At 35.0% G+C, this 16,500-nt stretch overlaps 2 protein-coding genes across 3 annotated transcripts; one reads left to right on the forward strand and one right to left on the reverse strand.

Moving 5' to 3' along the window:
• Nucleotides 1–892: 892 nt before the first annotated feature.
• Nucleotides 893–6,714, forward strand: LOC148194109 (uncharacterized). 2 transcript variants are annotated; one of them, XM_088097687.1, is made up of 2 exons: nt 893–2,473; nt 6,356–6,714. In XM_088097687.1, exons 1-2 carry the CDS (start codon nt 893–895, stop codon nt 6,383–6,385), a joined length of 1,611 nt encoding a protein of 536 aa, XP_087953813.1. In that variant the 3' UTR covers nt 6,386–6,714. The 2 variants fall into 2 exon arrangements, with proteins under 2 accessions (XP_087953813.1, XP_087953814.1); XM_088097688.1 differs by having other exon boundaries at nt 893–2,465.
• A 6,158-nt stretch (nt 6,715–12,872) lies between these two features.
• On the reverse strand, nt 12,873–16,083 carry LOC148194110 (uncharacterized). Its single transcript, XM_088097113.1, has 8 exons — nt 15,908–16,083; nt 15,709–15,819; nt 15,238–15,308; nt 15,123–15,131; nt 14,267–14,355; nt 14,075–14,148; nt 13,584–13,628; nt 12,873–13,410 (listed from the first exon to the last, which is right to left on the reverse strand). Exons 1-8 carry the CDS (start codon nt 16,081–16,083, stop codon nt 12,873–12,875), a joined length of 1,113 nt encoding a protein of 370 aa, XP_087953239.1.
• Between the last annotated feature and the right edge of the window lie 417 nt (nt 16,084–16,500).

A 16,500-nucleotide genomic window follows, 5' to 3' on the forward strand; every position in this document is an offset into this window, starting at 1 on the left:
GACCAGTTACCTTGCTCCGCAAACGCGCAACCACTGTTCATCGTCTTCCTCCGCAGAACGCTGCTGCGCCATTGATTTGCAGGTGCGTTTTCTCACTTTTGGACCGTTTAAAATTACATTTAATCGGATTACATTGGTATGTGATGAAATGTCTTTGATTTGAACCGATTAAAAATTGTTTTGGGTCCGTTGTTTTGCAGACTCTTGCGTGTTCTTGGACGACTTCCTTGACCTCTTTTTGGACTGCGAGTTAGGCCGTTTAGTCCTCCACTTCCCTCCTTCTCATTTGGAATCAACTTTTCAGGTTAGCTTGTTGGTTGAAAATTTTGTGTATGCATGTATGTGGATTTTGTGTATGGACGTTTTTGACTTATGTTATTGTGTTAAACGATTAATGCGAAATGTGTATTAGTGTATAGACGTTTTTGACTGTTAAATTTTGTGTATGCATGTATGTGTTATTGTGTAAAATGTGTATTAGTTATTGCCATACATTGAGTGACACTTAGTTCCCGTTTGAAATTTAAGACAAACGATTAATCTTTTAATCGTTTGTGTTAAATTTTGAATTGTCCGATTGGACAGTTTGAAAAAATTAATTTTCATAATTTGCAATACCATGTCAATTGGAGTTTAAGGATAAGATTGATGAAATTTCGGTTCAGTACTTGTGTTGTTCTCCGGATGCATATTTGATTGTGGTCATCGTTGACTACTCTCATTTCGTGTATTTTGGAGACCAATGCGAAATGCTGCCGAAATTGTATCAATTTTATGACGTACACTTCAATGCATGTGGCTGAGCAAATTATGAAAATTAATTTTTTTGAATGGGTAGGGCCTAACCTTGTGAGAGTTAAAACACTTGAACTAATGATTTTACGAACATAGTATGGATCGAAGATGGATGAACGAACGTCGCATGAGTGAAGAATATGACAAGGGTGTTTCGCAGTTCTTGCAATACGTTCAACAAAATGCTAAGTCTGTCAACGGGACATATTTTTGTCCTTGTGTGCGTTGTCTTAATCAAATACGCCAAGACTTAGGCAATGTGCGTGACCATCTATTCATGTACGGCATAATGAGGACTTATACCGTTTGGACTTGGCATGGAGAAGTACTTGAGCAGCCTACCACGTCACGAGGAACAAATTATGTGGAAGAATGGATGAGTGACCATTTAGAGGACATGATACGTGATGTCGGTGAAGATAATTTTGGAAGGGCTAATTTGTATGATACTCTTATTAATGATTCAGAGCAACCGTTGTTCCCAGGATGCTCAAACTTTACACGCTTGTCTTCAACTTTAAAGTTGTTTAGTTTAAAAGCAAGGAATGGATGGACCGATAAAAGTTTCACCGAGTTGTTGGAGTTGTTGAAGGAGATGCTTCCAGAAAATAATACTCTACCTATTCGTAATTACGAGGCCAAAAAAATTTTATGTCCAATGGGTCTTGAATATCAAAAGATACATGCTTGTCCTAATGATTGTGTTTTGTACACAAAGGAGTTTGCTTCGTTAAACTATTGTCCAACATGTGGTTTATCCCGTTTTAAAAAGAAATCTGACAGAGTCACTGGTAATGAAGGTAATGATGGTGCACCTGCTAAGGTGATGTGGTATTTGCCTATAATACCTAGGTTCAAACGTATGTTCTCTGTTAAAGAAGATGCAAAGAACCTTAAATGGCACTCTGACGAAAGAAAGTGCGATAATCTTCTTCGACACCCTGCTGATTCTCCACAATGGAAAAATATTGATGACAAATTCCCTGAATTTGGTGCAGATCCAAGAAACTTAAGGCTTGCACTTGCAACTGATGGTATGAATCCTTATGGAAACTTAAGTAGCAAACACAGTTCGTGGCCAGTTATGTTGATGATTTACAATCTTTCTCCTTCGTTGTGCATGAAGAGAAAATATGTGATGTTGACCATGATGATATCGGGTCCTAGACAACCTGGAAATGACATTGATGTTTACTTAGCACCTTTAATTGATGATTTGAAACTGTTGTGGGAAGAAGGCATCGACGTGTTTGATTCACATGTTCAGGAACATTTCCGTTTGCGTGCAATGTTGTTTTGCACTATAAATGATTTCCCAGCATATGGAAACTTGAGCGGTTATAGTGTTAAAGGTCATTTTGCATGTCCCATATGTGAAGAAAACACTAGTTACCTTCAGTTGAAGCATGGTCAGAAGACAGTATATACAAGACATCGAAAATTTCTTCCTCGTAATCATCCTTATCGTAGATTGAAAAAAGCATTTAATGGAAGTGCTGAGGATGAGGTTGTGTGCAGACCCCGGAATGGTCAAGAGGTGTACAACGAAGTCAAAAACATTGACATTGTGTTTGGAAAACATCATAAAAGTACCTCTGCAAAGAACATTTGGAAGAAACGATCGATATTTTTTAAGCTTCCATATTGGTGTGAACTTGATGTTAGACATTGTATTGATGTGATGCACGTTGAAAAAAATGTTTGTGACAGTGTCATCGGAACTTTATTAAACGTCAAAGGGAAGAGCAAAGACGGAATAAAGGCAAGACAAGATTTGGCTGACATGGGAATCCGATCTGAGTTACATCCACAGATAATAGGAAGACGCACCTATCTGCCCCCAGCCTGTCACACACTTTCCAAAAAAGAAAAACAAAGTTTTTGTAACTGTTTAAGAAGTGTGAAGGTTCCGCAAGGTTATTCTTCAAATATTAGTAACCTTGTGTCTATGCAAGACTTAAAGCTAGTTGGTTTAAAGTCTCACGATTGTCATGTATTGATGCAACAATTGTTACCGGTTCTTATTCGAGGCATATTACCTCCTTCTGTTAGGGGTATTCTGACACGTCTGAGTTTTTTCTTTAATGCCATTTGCAAGAAAGTTGTTGACCCTCGAGGTTTAGATGAATTGGAAAATGAGGGAATAAGACTACTATGTCAATTGGAGATGTATTTTCCACCTTCCTTTTTTGACATCATGGTACATTTGATTGTTCATCTAGTCAGAGAAATTCGAATATGTGGGCCGGTCTTCTTAAGGTGGATGTACCCAGTTGAAAGATACATGAAGATCTTAAAGGGATATGTCAAGAATCAGTATAGACCAGAAGCTTCAATCATAGAGCGATACGTTGCAGAAGAAGCCATTGAATTTTGTTCAAGTTATATGCCATCTTGTGAACCCGTCGGTCTTCCCAAGAGCAAAAACGAAGGAAAATGTGAAGGTAAGGGTGTTCGAGGTGTGACAATTCAAAGTGTTAGCAGAAAAGAAATTGACCAAGCTCATTTGTACGTCTTAAACAACACTGTTGATGTGATTCCTTACATTTCTGACCACGTTAATGAAATAAAGGCAGCAAACCCAAAAATGAGTGAAAAATGGCATCTTAATGAACATGTGAAAACCTTCTTGGGATGGTTTAAGAAAAAGGTGTATGCGACTCCACATGTTTCTGAAACTTTATTGAGGTTATCTCGTGGACCGAACACAGAGGTCATTACATATGGTGGGTACTATATAAACAATATTTCTTTTCAGACAAAGGTAGAAGATGACAAAAGCAGAGTTCAAAATAGTGGCGTCACACTACAAGCTGAGTCTGTGCACTTTGCTAGTTCTAAAGACAAAAATCCAATCACAGCTCCATCAGTTATTTTGGAATAATACAAGAAATATGGGAAGTTGATTACGTTACTTTTAGAGTACCAGTTTTCAAGTGTAAATGGGTTGATATAAATTCTGGTGTCGTGATGGATGACCTTGGTTTCACATTGGTAGACTTGAACAAGATGAATTACACTGATGAACCATTTATCATGGCTAGTCAAGCAAGACAAATATTCTACGTAAGTGATCCATCGAATAACAAATGGTCAGTGGTTTTAGAAGGTAGAAACATGCATGGACATGATGATGACGATTCTCTTGATATACTTGAGACAACATCTGTTGCATGTAGACCCACTGAAGACCCAGTTGATGACGTTGCCGATGTAATGCAAGCAATTCGTAGTGATCACAACGAAGGCATTTGGGAAAAAACAATTAATTAATAGGTTAATATTTTCACTTTTATTGACTTTATATGTATGTTCATCATAATTGAATTATTACTAACGTTGTCTAATTTTTCAGGTATGTCGGCCTCAGACTCAGGATCGGGAAAGAGCAGACGTGGACGAGGCGTCACCCGAGTGGCAGATGTGACATCCGGACGCGTGGATGGTCAGAGGAGGCATGTTGACATTGACCCCAGATCAGGTCATCCATCAGGGCCAAATGCTGATAGGTTTAGGAGTTATCTGGGCAAGTTAGCAAAAAGTCATGTCTCTATCCTTCATGCATGTTGGGATGACGTCCCAGAGGTCGACAAGAACCTCTTATGGCAAGATGTTCAGGTATGTTTAGACTTCATGCAATTTGTGATATACTTATCTGTTAACTTTTCTCTTGGTAACAAGTTTTTTGTTTTAAACAGCAACATTTTGATATTCCAAACACATTGCAAATCAGAAGGAAAGTGTTATCGCATATAGCGATAAGATTTAGGGATTTCAAGACAAGGCTGACACGACTATATGTCTTTGGAGATAGACAACATGAAAATCCATCTCAGCATTATACCTTCACAGAGGAGGATTGGATGCAGTTTCGTGCATCTAGAGAGTCTGAAGAATGGAAGGTATGTTTCTTAAGATCATCTTTCATTGAGTTTTTATGATTTTAGACTTACTTATATACATGGTTTCACAGGATAAAAGGTTAGCCGCCCAAGAAAGACAAAGGCTAAACGACACACCCCACTTGTTATCACGAGGTGGATATGCAAAACTGGAGAAGAAACTGAGAAAGTCTAGAGCCGATGCCTTGGGACTTGAGTCGCCTGACCTAGCACCTGCACCTGCTAGGTACGAGCTGTGGAAGGCTGCTCGGACTAAATCTGATGGGAACATGACATCTTCCTCAGCTGCCTTGATCTCACAGAGAATTGTAAGTTCAAATTATAAGCAGTTATTTGATTGTGTATCTATCACAGCATGTCTTCTAAGTAACTTGGTTTTTTTATGTGCAGGATGAGTTGGTTGAGCAGCAGACTCAGGGCACATTTGCTGGCCAAGGTAGGGACGACATTCTGACAACGGCCATTGGAAGGCCCGAGCACCCAGGACGTGTACGTGGAGTTCCAGGGGCGATTGGTCTTCGTGACTATTTTGGCCCTACACAAAAACCCCCCAATCAATGAGTCAGGAGACACTGAGGCAGATGGATCTTCAATGGGAGGAAAGACTCAACCAAAGCATGAGATCAATGGAGCAACGATTCATGGAGCAGCTACAAGAACAAAAAATACAAAGAGCGCTTGAAGAAAAGCTGCATTCCATGACGGAAGGCCACATGGGGGCCGATGAAACCCCACAGCACCTCGTGTCAGCACTAGAGGATCATGCTCTGCTGTCGAACCCAATGAGTATAACGGTCAATATGACCTGTTGGTTGATGGGGATCCCCCACGCATTGTGGCTGTCGGACGAGTGCTTGAGGGAGGGGAGACCATTCATGGTGTTGCCATATTACCCGAGCACGTGCGTGTGACCATTGACGAGGTTCGGGATCCCCAGGCTCAGGTGCCTGTACCCACTCCAGAAATTAACTTTGTGGGGGAGGCCATAGGAACATTTATTGCCTGGCCTAGAGCATTGATCATGTCCCACATCGCGACTCCACAGGTATAATGTCTTTTTCCTTAGTATTTCTATGTTAATTATCTTCATATTATAAAGCTTTGTCGTAAATTCTTATCTTCAGTTCACACGTGCTCAGAAGCAGCCAATTCATGATACAGTCATACATGAAGATGATGACATGGCTGAAGCAGAGGATGATCCTATATCAAAGTTAGTGACAAAATTACCCAGATTGAAGAAAGCATCATTAGAACTATACTGGGATTTGAGGGTATTTGGTCTTCCCCCACAGGTGCCAGTTTATATCACATTTTCTGATGCATTGGAGGTGATTGAGGGAGACAGGATGTTGAATATTTCCATCATTCAGCTGTGGTGCATGTAAGTTAGTCAATTTGGTCTTTGATATTACTTTTATTTACATTCTTATATAGTTTCTAACGACTTAACTTTGTTGTTTTAGGTACATGGACACAATCGTTGTAGACCAAGGTCGGTCTTCCATGTACGGATTTGTTGAACCTCAGACCATTCAACCGTCTGGTAACACACTTCAAAACAGACAACATTATTTGCAAACATGGATGGATGAGTCCAAAAGAGACGTATACCTTGTGCCATACATTGACGGGTACGTGTTTTTATATGTGGTCAGTTTATTATTATAGTTTCCTTAATTAGTTGAATAACTATTTGTCCTTCGTGATAGGTCTCACTGGCAGCTGATGGTCATCATTCCCAAAACCTGTAAAATTATATGGTTTTGTTCGTTGCACAGGAGGATGAAAACTGAGTTGAGAACCATGCTTCAAGGGTAAGTGTTTCTCCAAAAAATGACTTCAATTTGATGTTAACCTTCAACTTTTATGATAAAATAGTCATATTAATTATACTTTGTGTTTTCAATCTGTACAGAGTTATTGGTAAATCTCGTGGTCAATTGGTTCAAATTTTGTATCCAAAGGTTGTAAGTCATTTATAGTTTCTAATTCATTTATGTTATTGAATGATCTAAATTTTTAACTATTTAGTTTGTTATTTTAGTGTAACCAGCAAGTAGATTCATGGGAATGTGGCTTCTATGTGATGTGTTGGATTAAGACCATCATTCGAGCTGTCATTACAGATGACTGGAATGAGGTAATGATGTATACCTTCAATACATTACAAATCAAAATCATCTTCAACTATATATGAAACAATAATGAATCTTTCTTGAATTTTGCAGCACTTCAAGACTACATCGCCTATTACAGAGGACACAATTAACCAGATAAGGCAGGAGTGGACCGCTTATCTTCTACAAAGATGGAGTTAGGAATAGTTATATTTCTTCTTGATTGAACATTGTTTGGTTTTAGTTTTATTTTTATGTTAATAGTTTGGTAGTGGATTGAACATTAAGTAGAAATTTGTTTATATAAAACGCATATTTATGTTATTGGAGAATTGTTCTGGGACATTTTTCTGTTTTTCAGGTGTGGTTCTATTGAAAAAACAAACAAATTTTTAAAAAAAAAACGCCCACTAGACGTCCGTTAGTGTACAGTCGGACGTCTATAGACGTCCGTCTGTGCACATACGGACGTCCCACCCCAGCCCTACACCAAAAGAACTCAGCAAGGTAGACGTCCGTCCTCAGACAGCAGCGGACGTTTATATGGACGTCCGTCCTCAGACAGCGGACGTTTATTATAAACGTCCGTGGTTAGGCAGCGGACGTTTATTATAAACGTCCGTCCTGAGGCAGCGGACGTTTATAATAAACGTCCGTCCTCAGGAACGGACGTTCATATAAACGTCCGTCCTGATGCAGCAGACGTTTATATAAACGTCCGTCCTCAGGCAGAGCGGACGTTCATATAGACGTCCGTCCTCAGGCAGCGGACGTTCATATAGACGTCCGTCCTGGCACGACGGACGTCTGAGGGACGTCTACCGCATAGACGTCCGGCGTACGCCGGACGTCAAAAGGCCAAAATATCGGACGTAAAAAGCCGTTTCTGCACTAGTGTTAATGATTACCATAATAATTTGGGAAGCAAAGAAGAACATGGTAGGGGAAAATTAATATAAATTTAACATATAAAATGAGGATAAGAATTTTAGAACAAGTTTAATGTTAAACCCTCATTTCCTAAAGTGATGTTTGATAGAATCAATTGATTAATTATTTAAAAATTAAAACTAATTTTACAAAAGTTACACAAATAAACAAATGTCTGCTTATCAATATTTACATGTTGGTAATATAAAAATTCTGCACTCTTAATCAACCACAAATTAATTGTCACTGATAACGACTTCACAAAATTTGAGATTAGAAAACTATATAAACAAATTAATTTTCTTAATTTCTTCAATCAAACCTACCTGTACTTAGATAGCTATAGATTTTTCCTACTTTTATTTGGAAACTTTGCCTTATAAATTATAATCTTCATCAGAAGGTTGAATCTGGTTTTTTGAATTTTTGTGAAAGGTACAACATGCATATATATTTATATATTCTGGGTGATTGATTGGTGTAGCATCCAATACAAAAGCTACATTAAATTTGCAAGAAAGAGACAGGTTAATTAAGGAACATATATATATGTAGAGAATTTCATGCATATATATATATATATATATATATATATATATATATCATATTTATATATGTTTTTGTTGATTTCTTTTTGTTTCATACTTTTGTACAAAAAAAAAGGACATCTTAATCTCTGAGTACTGAGAATATGTGAATAATATAGAACTCAGTTTGAAAGAAGACTTTGCCACAAAAAGTTAATGAAAAAAGTTCAAAAAATGGTAAAGGTGGGGCCAAATTCGTTGTCATGAACTAGTAATCTACAAACATTAACAGTAAAACAGACCCAAAGTAATAATGAATGATCAAACTATATATGACTATGACAAGGCCTTTCCACTCAGAATAGACCCTGCCATCCACCCAAAATGCTCTTCATTTCTTTTAGCCTATGTTTGGTACATTCTAGTTTTAAATTAAAATACTTTTAAAAACTTGTAAAGGGCATTAGGAAAATGATTATTTGTTTATTAATTGCAAACATAAACAAAAACTTCAAATAAAAGAGAATATTTTGACAGCTTTTAAAAAAATCTTACACATTAATCATTGTCATTAGGATGCTTGCAATTATGTTATTAAAATATACAAAACATAAATTCACCTTGTATACAGCACCAAAGCCTCCTCCAAGTTTATTTTCAGCACTGAAATTTTTAGTTGCAGCTTTCAAATCATTATATTTGTAGTTAACTGGTCCTCTTAACTCAGTTGCTCCCAGTATGTCACCTGCAACGGAACACAAGTTTAGATTTTGAAATAAATGATATAGATACGACTTTTCACAATAAAATAATTGATAATAACAAATAAAAGGGTTGTGTTGTGGAGTATACTACATCAAATGCAAAAAAATTGTCGAAGATTAAATTGCTTCGAACAAAACGCAATCTGATATTGCTTTTGGTAGCTTGTCATTATTTCTATTTGAAAAAACATTAAGCAGGAACTAATTTATACCAAGCGTTGCATGCAAGTGAAAACTTTCCACATTTACATACCTCTGTGAACCTTGTCAGATTTTGAGAATTTCAAACAGCAAAATCAAAGTGAATTTAAATATATTTGAATGAATAGACAGATAGATACCTGAGGAAGCAATCGTTGTAGATAACTCTGGCGCCATTGGCTTTGGAGCAGTTGCGGATTTGGGTGGAGGCAGTGTCGAAGCAAGAAAGACAATCATTTTTGGAGAGATAGTTTCTGCATTGAAACATTGTATATGTGAGGGTCCCTCCCCTTGATTTCTGTGATGTGCCAAAGAGTTTGAGGGTACACGGGATTTGTCCTCATGTCGCCATCTCGTGTTGTTATTATCCGCGCCAACTCTCCCCTTAGCTGGCTATCCTCTGTCTCCACCAACCTTACCACTCGATTAATGCAAACCTACAAATCAATCCCCTTCAATTTCACTACCAAATCGCAAACGCATTATCACCTCATTCACTCCACTCACACCATCTCCCTCATTTTATTTCACCCCTCCCACTATATATATCCGCCAACACTTTCCTCTTTCACAGCAATTCACCAACAACATTTCACTTTTTTCTTAGACAACATAAACAAATGGTCTCTCTTACATCCTTAAGCGTTCTCCTATGTTTATTTCTGGTTGTTTTAATTCTTCCTTTCAGTTCAGCCAGCAAACTCACTAAGTCAGAGCCCCAACTGAAGTTCCAATTCCACAGAGCACCTCTTCTCACAGGTAAAATCTCCATCAACATCATTTGTTATGGCAAGTTCAAACCTTCCTAGAAATCCATACTCACTAACTTCATCATCTCCCTTTCATCTCCCAAACCCGTCAACATCATCCCCCTTTCATCATCCCAATTGCTTCCTAGGATTTTTTATATTTGAACAATTAAAGTTTGTTATATTTTTGTTCGTGAATATATATGTAAGGATTTTTATTTTGTATTCAAATAGACAGGGAAGATGATGTATCATATTTGTCATGCAGGAATTCTCAAATAGTAAATTGAGCGTATTTTTCCCAAACTTCTTTCCACACAGAAAAAGAATAACAGAAAAAGAATAACAATGCTACTGGATATTTCATACAAAAAACAAAACACAACAACTGATATTTGGCCACCATGAAGGAAGGAAATAAAGGCAATGTTTATGAAAAATAAAATCATTAGAGAGAAGTAATGCTTACAGATCGAGGCGGATCGACGAGGAACCATGGAAACTGGCACAGATCGAGCTAATCGAAGAAGAAGAACAGCGGATGACGGAAAACGGAGGCAAACCCTAGATTGAATGGTTTGATCGGTGTACATTCTAGGGTTAGGGATTTGGGATGTTTTGATCGGTGGAGAGAAAGGATTCAACGATTGAATCGATGGAATGGAATGAACAGCGGATTTAATCGGGCAAAAGATAGAACAATCAGTGAAAAATGGATTCTTTGATGGATTAGGCCAAGGTAAGGGATAAATGTACAGGAGAATGAAGATCTAGAGACTAACCATGGCTGGGCGGATTAAGATCTGAGGCGGAGGAACTTGAAATATGGATCGAAGACGAGGGAAGCTTTGAGAGAAAAAGAAATGTGTGCGAGTGGATCTCTCCAGAGAATGGCTAAATGAAGATGTGGTTCGAATATCAAGCAGACATTACCGAAGGGCAAACGGCCCTCGGTAAGCAGACATTACCGAAGGGCAAATGGCCCTCGGTAATAAACCTTCGGTAATATGCGATTTTATTGTAGTGTTGTTTGTTGTTTTTTTTTTTTGAACTTGTTTGTTGTTGTTGTTGTTTAGTTGAACTTATTTGTTGTTTTTGTTTGATTGAACTTGTTTGTTGTTGGATTGAACTTGTTTGTTGTTGGTTATTATTGTTTGTTGTTGATACTACACGTTCATAGTTCATGCTTTATAAAATACCAAAGACTGAAATTTGTTGTTTTTATGCTTTTCAGGTCTCGTAGAGTTGTAAAAAAAGATCACAATTAATTAAAAAAAACAAAAAAATTATTAACGTCGAATATTGATAAAATTCGACGTTAAGTTTAACGTCAAATATTGACAAAATTAGACGTAAATTTAACGTCTACTTATATGACGTCATTCGCGATTTTTGCCGTTAAAAACCTAAAATATTCGACGTTGTACGCGATTTTTTTACTTTGTGTATGTGCATGTGCTTAGTTTAGTATTATGTACATCTCATTATTATCATATTATATTATGTAGTAGAGGATGTAATAGAAAATCATGAACATCTGAAAAACTTTTAACACACAATAATCCTGAATTAATTAGAAAAAAGAAGTTCCATAATGGATGTTAGTGGACAACAGTCTTCTATTGTAATAAATTAGGAATAACAATGGACAAAGATGTAAACATATTGGAGACAAAGACAAGAAAAAAAATAGACAAAAGCAACACAAAAAGATAATGAAGATAATAACATAACATTAAATAAGACACACAACAATAATTTAAAAATAATCACAATAATTATATTTAGAAATATTATCATTATTTTTTAATTATTTTTTGTTTTATGAAAAATGTCTTTAAAAAGTTATATTTATCAATTACAAAATCCCAATTTTTTTCAATGATAGTCCCTCTTGAATAATCATCAACGAAAAACATTGAAAACTATATATTTTATATTCGTGTTTATTCTATATTCTCCCAAGTGAATTTGCTCTAGTTTTTTTTTTCATCTTTCTCATTATTTTACCTGACAATGTTTGTATTAACTTTAGTGAATGGACATTTTTTAGAAATAATATATATTAATTGACTCATGTTTTTATAGAAATTTAGAATAACTAGTTAAATTCCTTACTTATGGAAAACATAATGATATACAGGAATTACATGTTGAAATTAAGAAAATAAATTATTTGATCACATGCTCTAAATTAGGTCTTTAATAGGGTGCATCTAGAGAGAACATAATATCTTAACAACAAAAAAATATGGAATTATACTACGTATTAACCATAAAATCTAACTTATTATCATACATAAAATTGAATACAAAATCTATAAGATGATTAACTATTATGTCAATTGATCTCATTCTCCCTCATATGTCGTAGTGAAGGGTGGTTTTCAGCTATGGTATCTCTTTTTTTCCTTCCACCTCACATGTGCATCCACAATGAAAGTATATATACATAGAAGGTGCACACAGTGTTTTACTGAAAAGTGTAAGTACTTACATATTTAGTTTTTTCTTCTTTTTTTTTACTTGTTAATTGATACATACCTCTCAAACTTTCTGACCAGAAATGGAAATGTTAATAAAAGTAGCATTAATCATTGGATTATTATTACTAGATAGTTTAGCTTTTGCAGATATATATATATATATATATATATATATATATATATATATATATATATATATATATATATCTACGGCAATCAACCATATCCATGCAACCTTCAACCAATTTGGTTTTAGTTTAAAATGATAATATGTGCTTTCCAGACCTTGTTAAGATAAATGGGATAAATTACATAACCATAAGGAAAAAAAGAAGACTGAAAGTAGTGCATACGATATAATGTGACAGAACATGTCTGAAACAACATACAAAAGGGTTTCAATCATCAGTAGTTTCGTGATCAACCATGTCAGAGTAATCGAGATTCAGATATTGGGTTATATCCCAATCGTTGTCAGGAAGCACATTCTCATTCTGGTTGCTTGTGGCAAATCCATATTGGAGAGGCTCATACCTATGAACAGATGCAGCATGAGGGTTTTGTTCATCAAATTGCAGAATATTAGGCTCCATTGACCCAGATGAAGCAACACTTCCATTTCCTGCTCCTACTGTTGAGGACTCCCAATTTAGGGCATTATCGCTTAAAGCATCTGCATGGTCCTGAACTTGTGCACTGTCAAAATCATATGACCAAAGAGACGAACTTAGGTCAAAATCTAACCATGCAAACTGATCAGCATACAGAAGTTTGTTCTCTGCAACATTCTCATGTTGGTCTTGTGAAGTTGTTGCTGCTTGAGATTGTTGACCAATCTCATCAAACACTGATTGCATTGTGGTGGATTCAGGGTTTGACAATGCATCACCATCTACATTGTTTTCCTGCACTTCAGCTGAAGCTCCATCTACACCACTGAAATGTATATATATACATGCATGCAACATTAATACTACAAAAACTTAAGTCAGCAAATTATGTTCATAAAAAAAATTAAATGCTAATGAAATTACAAAGAAAACATGTGACAAAATTGAAGATCTTAATTTACAAGGGGAGCTATAATGAAGGCACTTTCATGTCCAAACCTGGAGGAATTACTACCATCAGTAGCAGAAGTATCCTTGCTAACCCTGAAATTAATAGGTAAAATTTAATGCAATCATGAATAGTTTGTCCCCTTACCAAAATGTTTATTATACCATATTTAGTGAATAAAAAGATGATTTAAACTTCTTGTCTATAAATAAACTAAATAAAATCAATCTAGGCACTTTTGTAAAAAACCTTCCTTTAACCTTTTTAGAAGCAAAATGTCAATTTGTTTTAATTTATCAAGAAGTTCAATATATTCTACTAACTTCATCATTATGTCCTTCTCTATCTATATATATAATTTTTTTTAATCTAAAACATAGCAATGATATGTTGGTTTATTTTATTTTATTTAAAAAAAAGTATTTTTACAAGTTTCTCAGGAGGACATTTGAATAAAAATGTTAAATCCAAAATTAATCTCAACCAAACACGTTTGGCCATATATATAAATATTACGGAATTGTGATAATTGCAAGTGTACCTTCTGATTGTAAGAATATATTCTCTTAGACTCATTTGTTGCATTTCTGATATTTCCTTCAAATAGAAACTCACCTACGGTTCGTAGTATAATTATTAGATGGAGTTAATTTAGCAACTATAATTAAATCAATAATCCACATATAAATTTTGTTGTATTAAAAAAGCATAAATTTAAAACACCATCACATACTGGAAAATTTGTATATGCAAACTTGCCCCATATCTTAATGGCAATCAAATCGTGAGCTCTTGCTGCTTCAAGTTCATCCTTAAATCCACCTGCCAACTCCAAATCATATGCATATACTAATTAAGTAAGATTAGTTGTACCAAATTTCCATCAATCATTATCCAAATCAAAATGTTTGGATTTATTACCTTACAAAAAATACATGTAATTAGCTATTGCTAAATTACAGAGATCCAAGTTAATGTAGAGTGGAGAATAGTTAGCTTCTTTTTTAAGCACAAGAAACTTGAATTATTTGACTATGTTGCTAAAAAATGACACCAACCATATCATACTAAAATGCACAATCAACTATGAAACATGTCAATAGTGGGTTATAGAACCAAATATTATCTTAAAACTTTTAAGCACAAGTTTTAGTAAGTCAACAACCTCAATCCAACATGATTTATATACTTAAAAGGACAACTAAGTAGAATTAATAAACTTTGATTTTCATAATCACTCCCTTCTCATAAACCCTAAACAACTATATATGAAACTCGAGCTACCATCATCCAACAATAAAAGCACTCAATTGAAGTCTAACCCTTAGTCATTCTCTCTAAATTTTAATCTTTTTTTTTTCATATTTTTAAAATCATATTTAAATTTAAAAGGATGCATATTCAACTGTTAACTTTTCTTAATTAATCAATTACTTTTTTTTCCAAATACTAAATCCAGATAATTTTTCCGCATCTATCTTAATTAATTCACTCTCTAAACTCACCATTCCTACACTATCAGAAAATTAAACTCATCATATAAAATAATCAAAACCAAACACAAAAAGAAGAACATCGTTTTTACTCACCAATATAAACTGCCGAAGTTGATAGAGATCCAAACATACAACATGACAAAAACATTAGTAACATTTGAGGACAAAAAACCAAATCATCAGAAGTGAAAAAGCTAAAAATTCCAACCTGTTTTCCCTCTCTTCCCAGTTGTTTTGAGGTCCTTATCCCACACAAAAGATTCAAAACGTCCCTTACACCTATGCAAAACGAATCATATGTATGAAAACAAAAATTCTAAGACATCAACATAAAATAACTTAGATGTTGTTTTCACATACACACATAAACAAGTAACAGAAGAATTGACGAAGTTGTAACCTTCGTAATCAGACTTTATGAAGTCAAGATTTGTAAGTATTTAGTTAAAAAATAGATACTATAATATAAGTATTGGATAGATTTTTGAATGAAGGTGACGTGAATATCTTATGGGTTGGATTTATGTTTCATTAATGTTGACTTTTTTCAATTATTTTATGTAGAAAGCCCTCTCCACTACGTGATATAAGCTATTAATCTGATTTATCTTCGTATATAAGGGTAATAGATTCTGTCATTGTTACTGATAAACAAAGGTAATAAAAGAAACATATATACCTTGTCACTCCTCGATACATTGAGGTTGTTTTCTTGAAATTCCGTTTACGATATCGTTTTTGCTTAACTTGTTCTTGAACTCCGAACTCAATTGTTTGTGAGGCAACCACCCTGCTCAGAGTTAAAGAACATTAAAAAAGAAGGTAACATAAACTAAATAAAAAACATGAAAATTGGAGTGTTAAGTTGCTGATGAGACACCAACCTGGTTTGTTGTGATGCATGTTCCATTGCTGTTAAGTTTGAAGGAAATTGGGATCCTTGAACTGGAATCAGAACTTCATTTTTTGTGAAATTTAGGGTTACAGAAGAACTATTCCACAAGCCTCGAGAACTTCTTCCACGTTTAGGGTAACGTGGCTTTGAGGGTTCCATGGTTGTTTTTTGAAGCAACTCTTCAATGGAATTCAATTGTTTTAGATCTGTTTTTGAGCTAAAATAGATATAATGTTTGATTACGGTTACATTTTTGTTCTATCTATACATGGAATGCTGGACTTCACAATTTTTTGTCCTTTTTATGAACTCTCAACTCTCACTCACATGGCGTTATTGTTAAATTTTAATCATTATGTTTATACACAAATTTTAATGTAACTTTACTTCTTAATTAATTATTGTTTAAGAAGAGAGAGAGATGGGAATAAATAAATTATTTTTGGTGTTTTAACTCTCGACGTGTTATAGAAGTTATATAAATTACACCGATTACACGTGAGGTTTTGTGAAATTATGTGAATATTTTTCGTTTTTTTTTCTCTTTACACACACTTACCTTTTTTCATGTTTTAA

The sequence above is a fragment of the Vigna umbellata genome, chromosome 8 (assembly GCF_029865625.1).
Source record: "Vigna umbellata cultivar VRB3 chromosome 8, Vumbellata_1.0, whole genome shotgun sequence".
NCBI lineage: Eukaryota > Viridiplantae > Streptophyta > Magnoliopsida > Fabales > Fabaceae > Vigna > Vigna umbellata.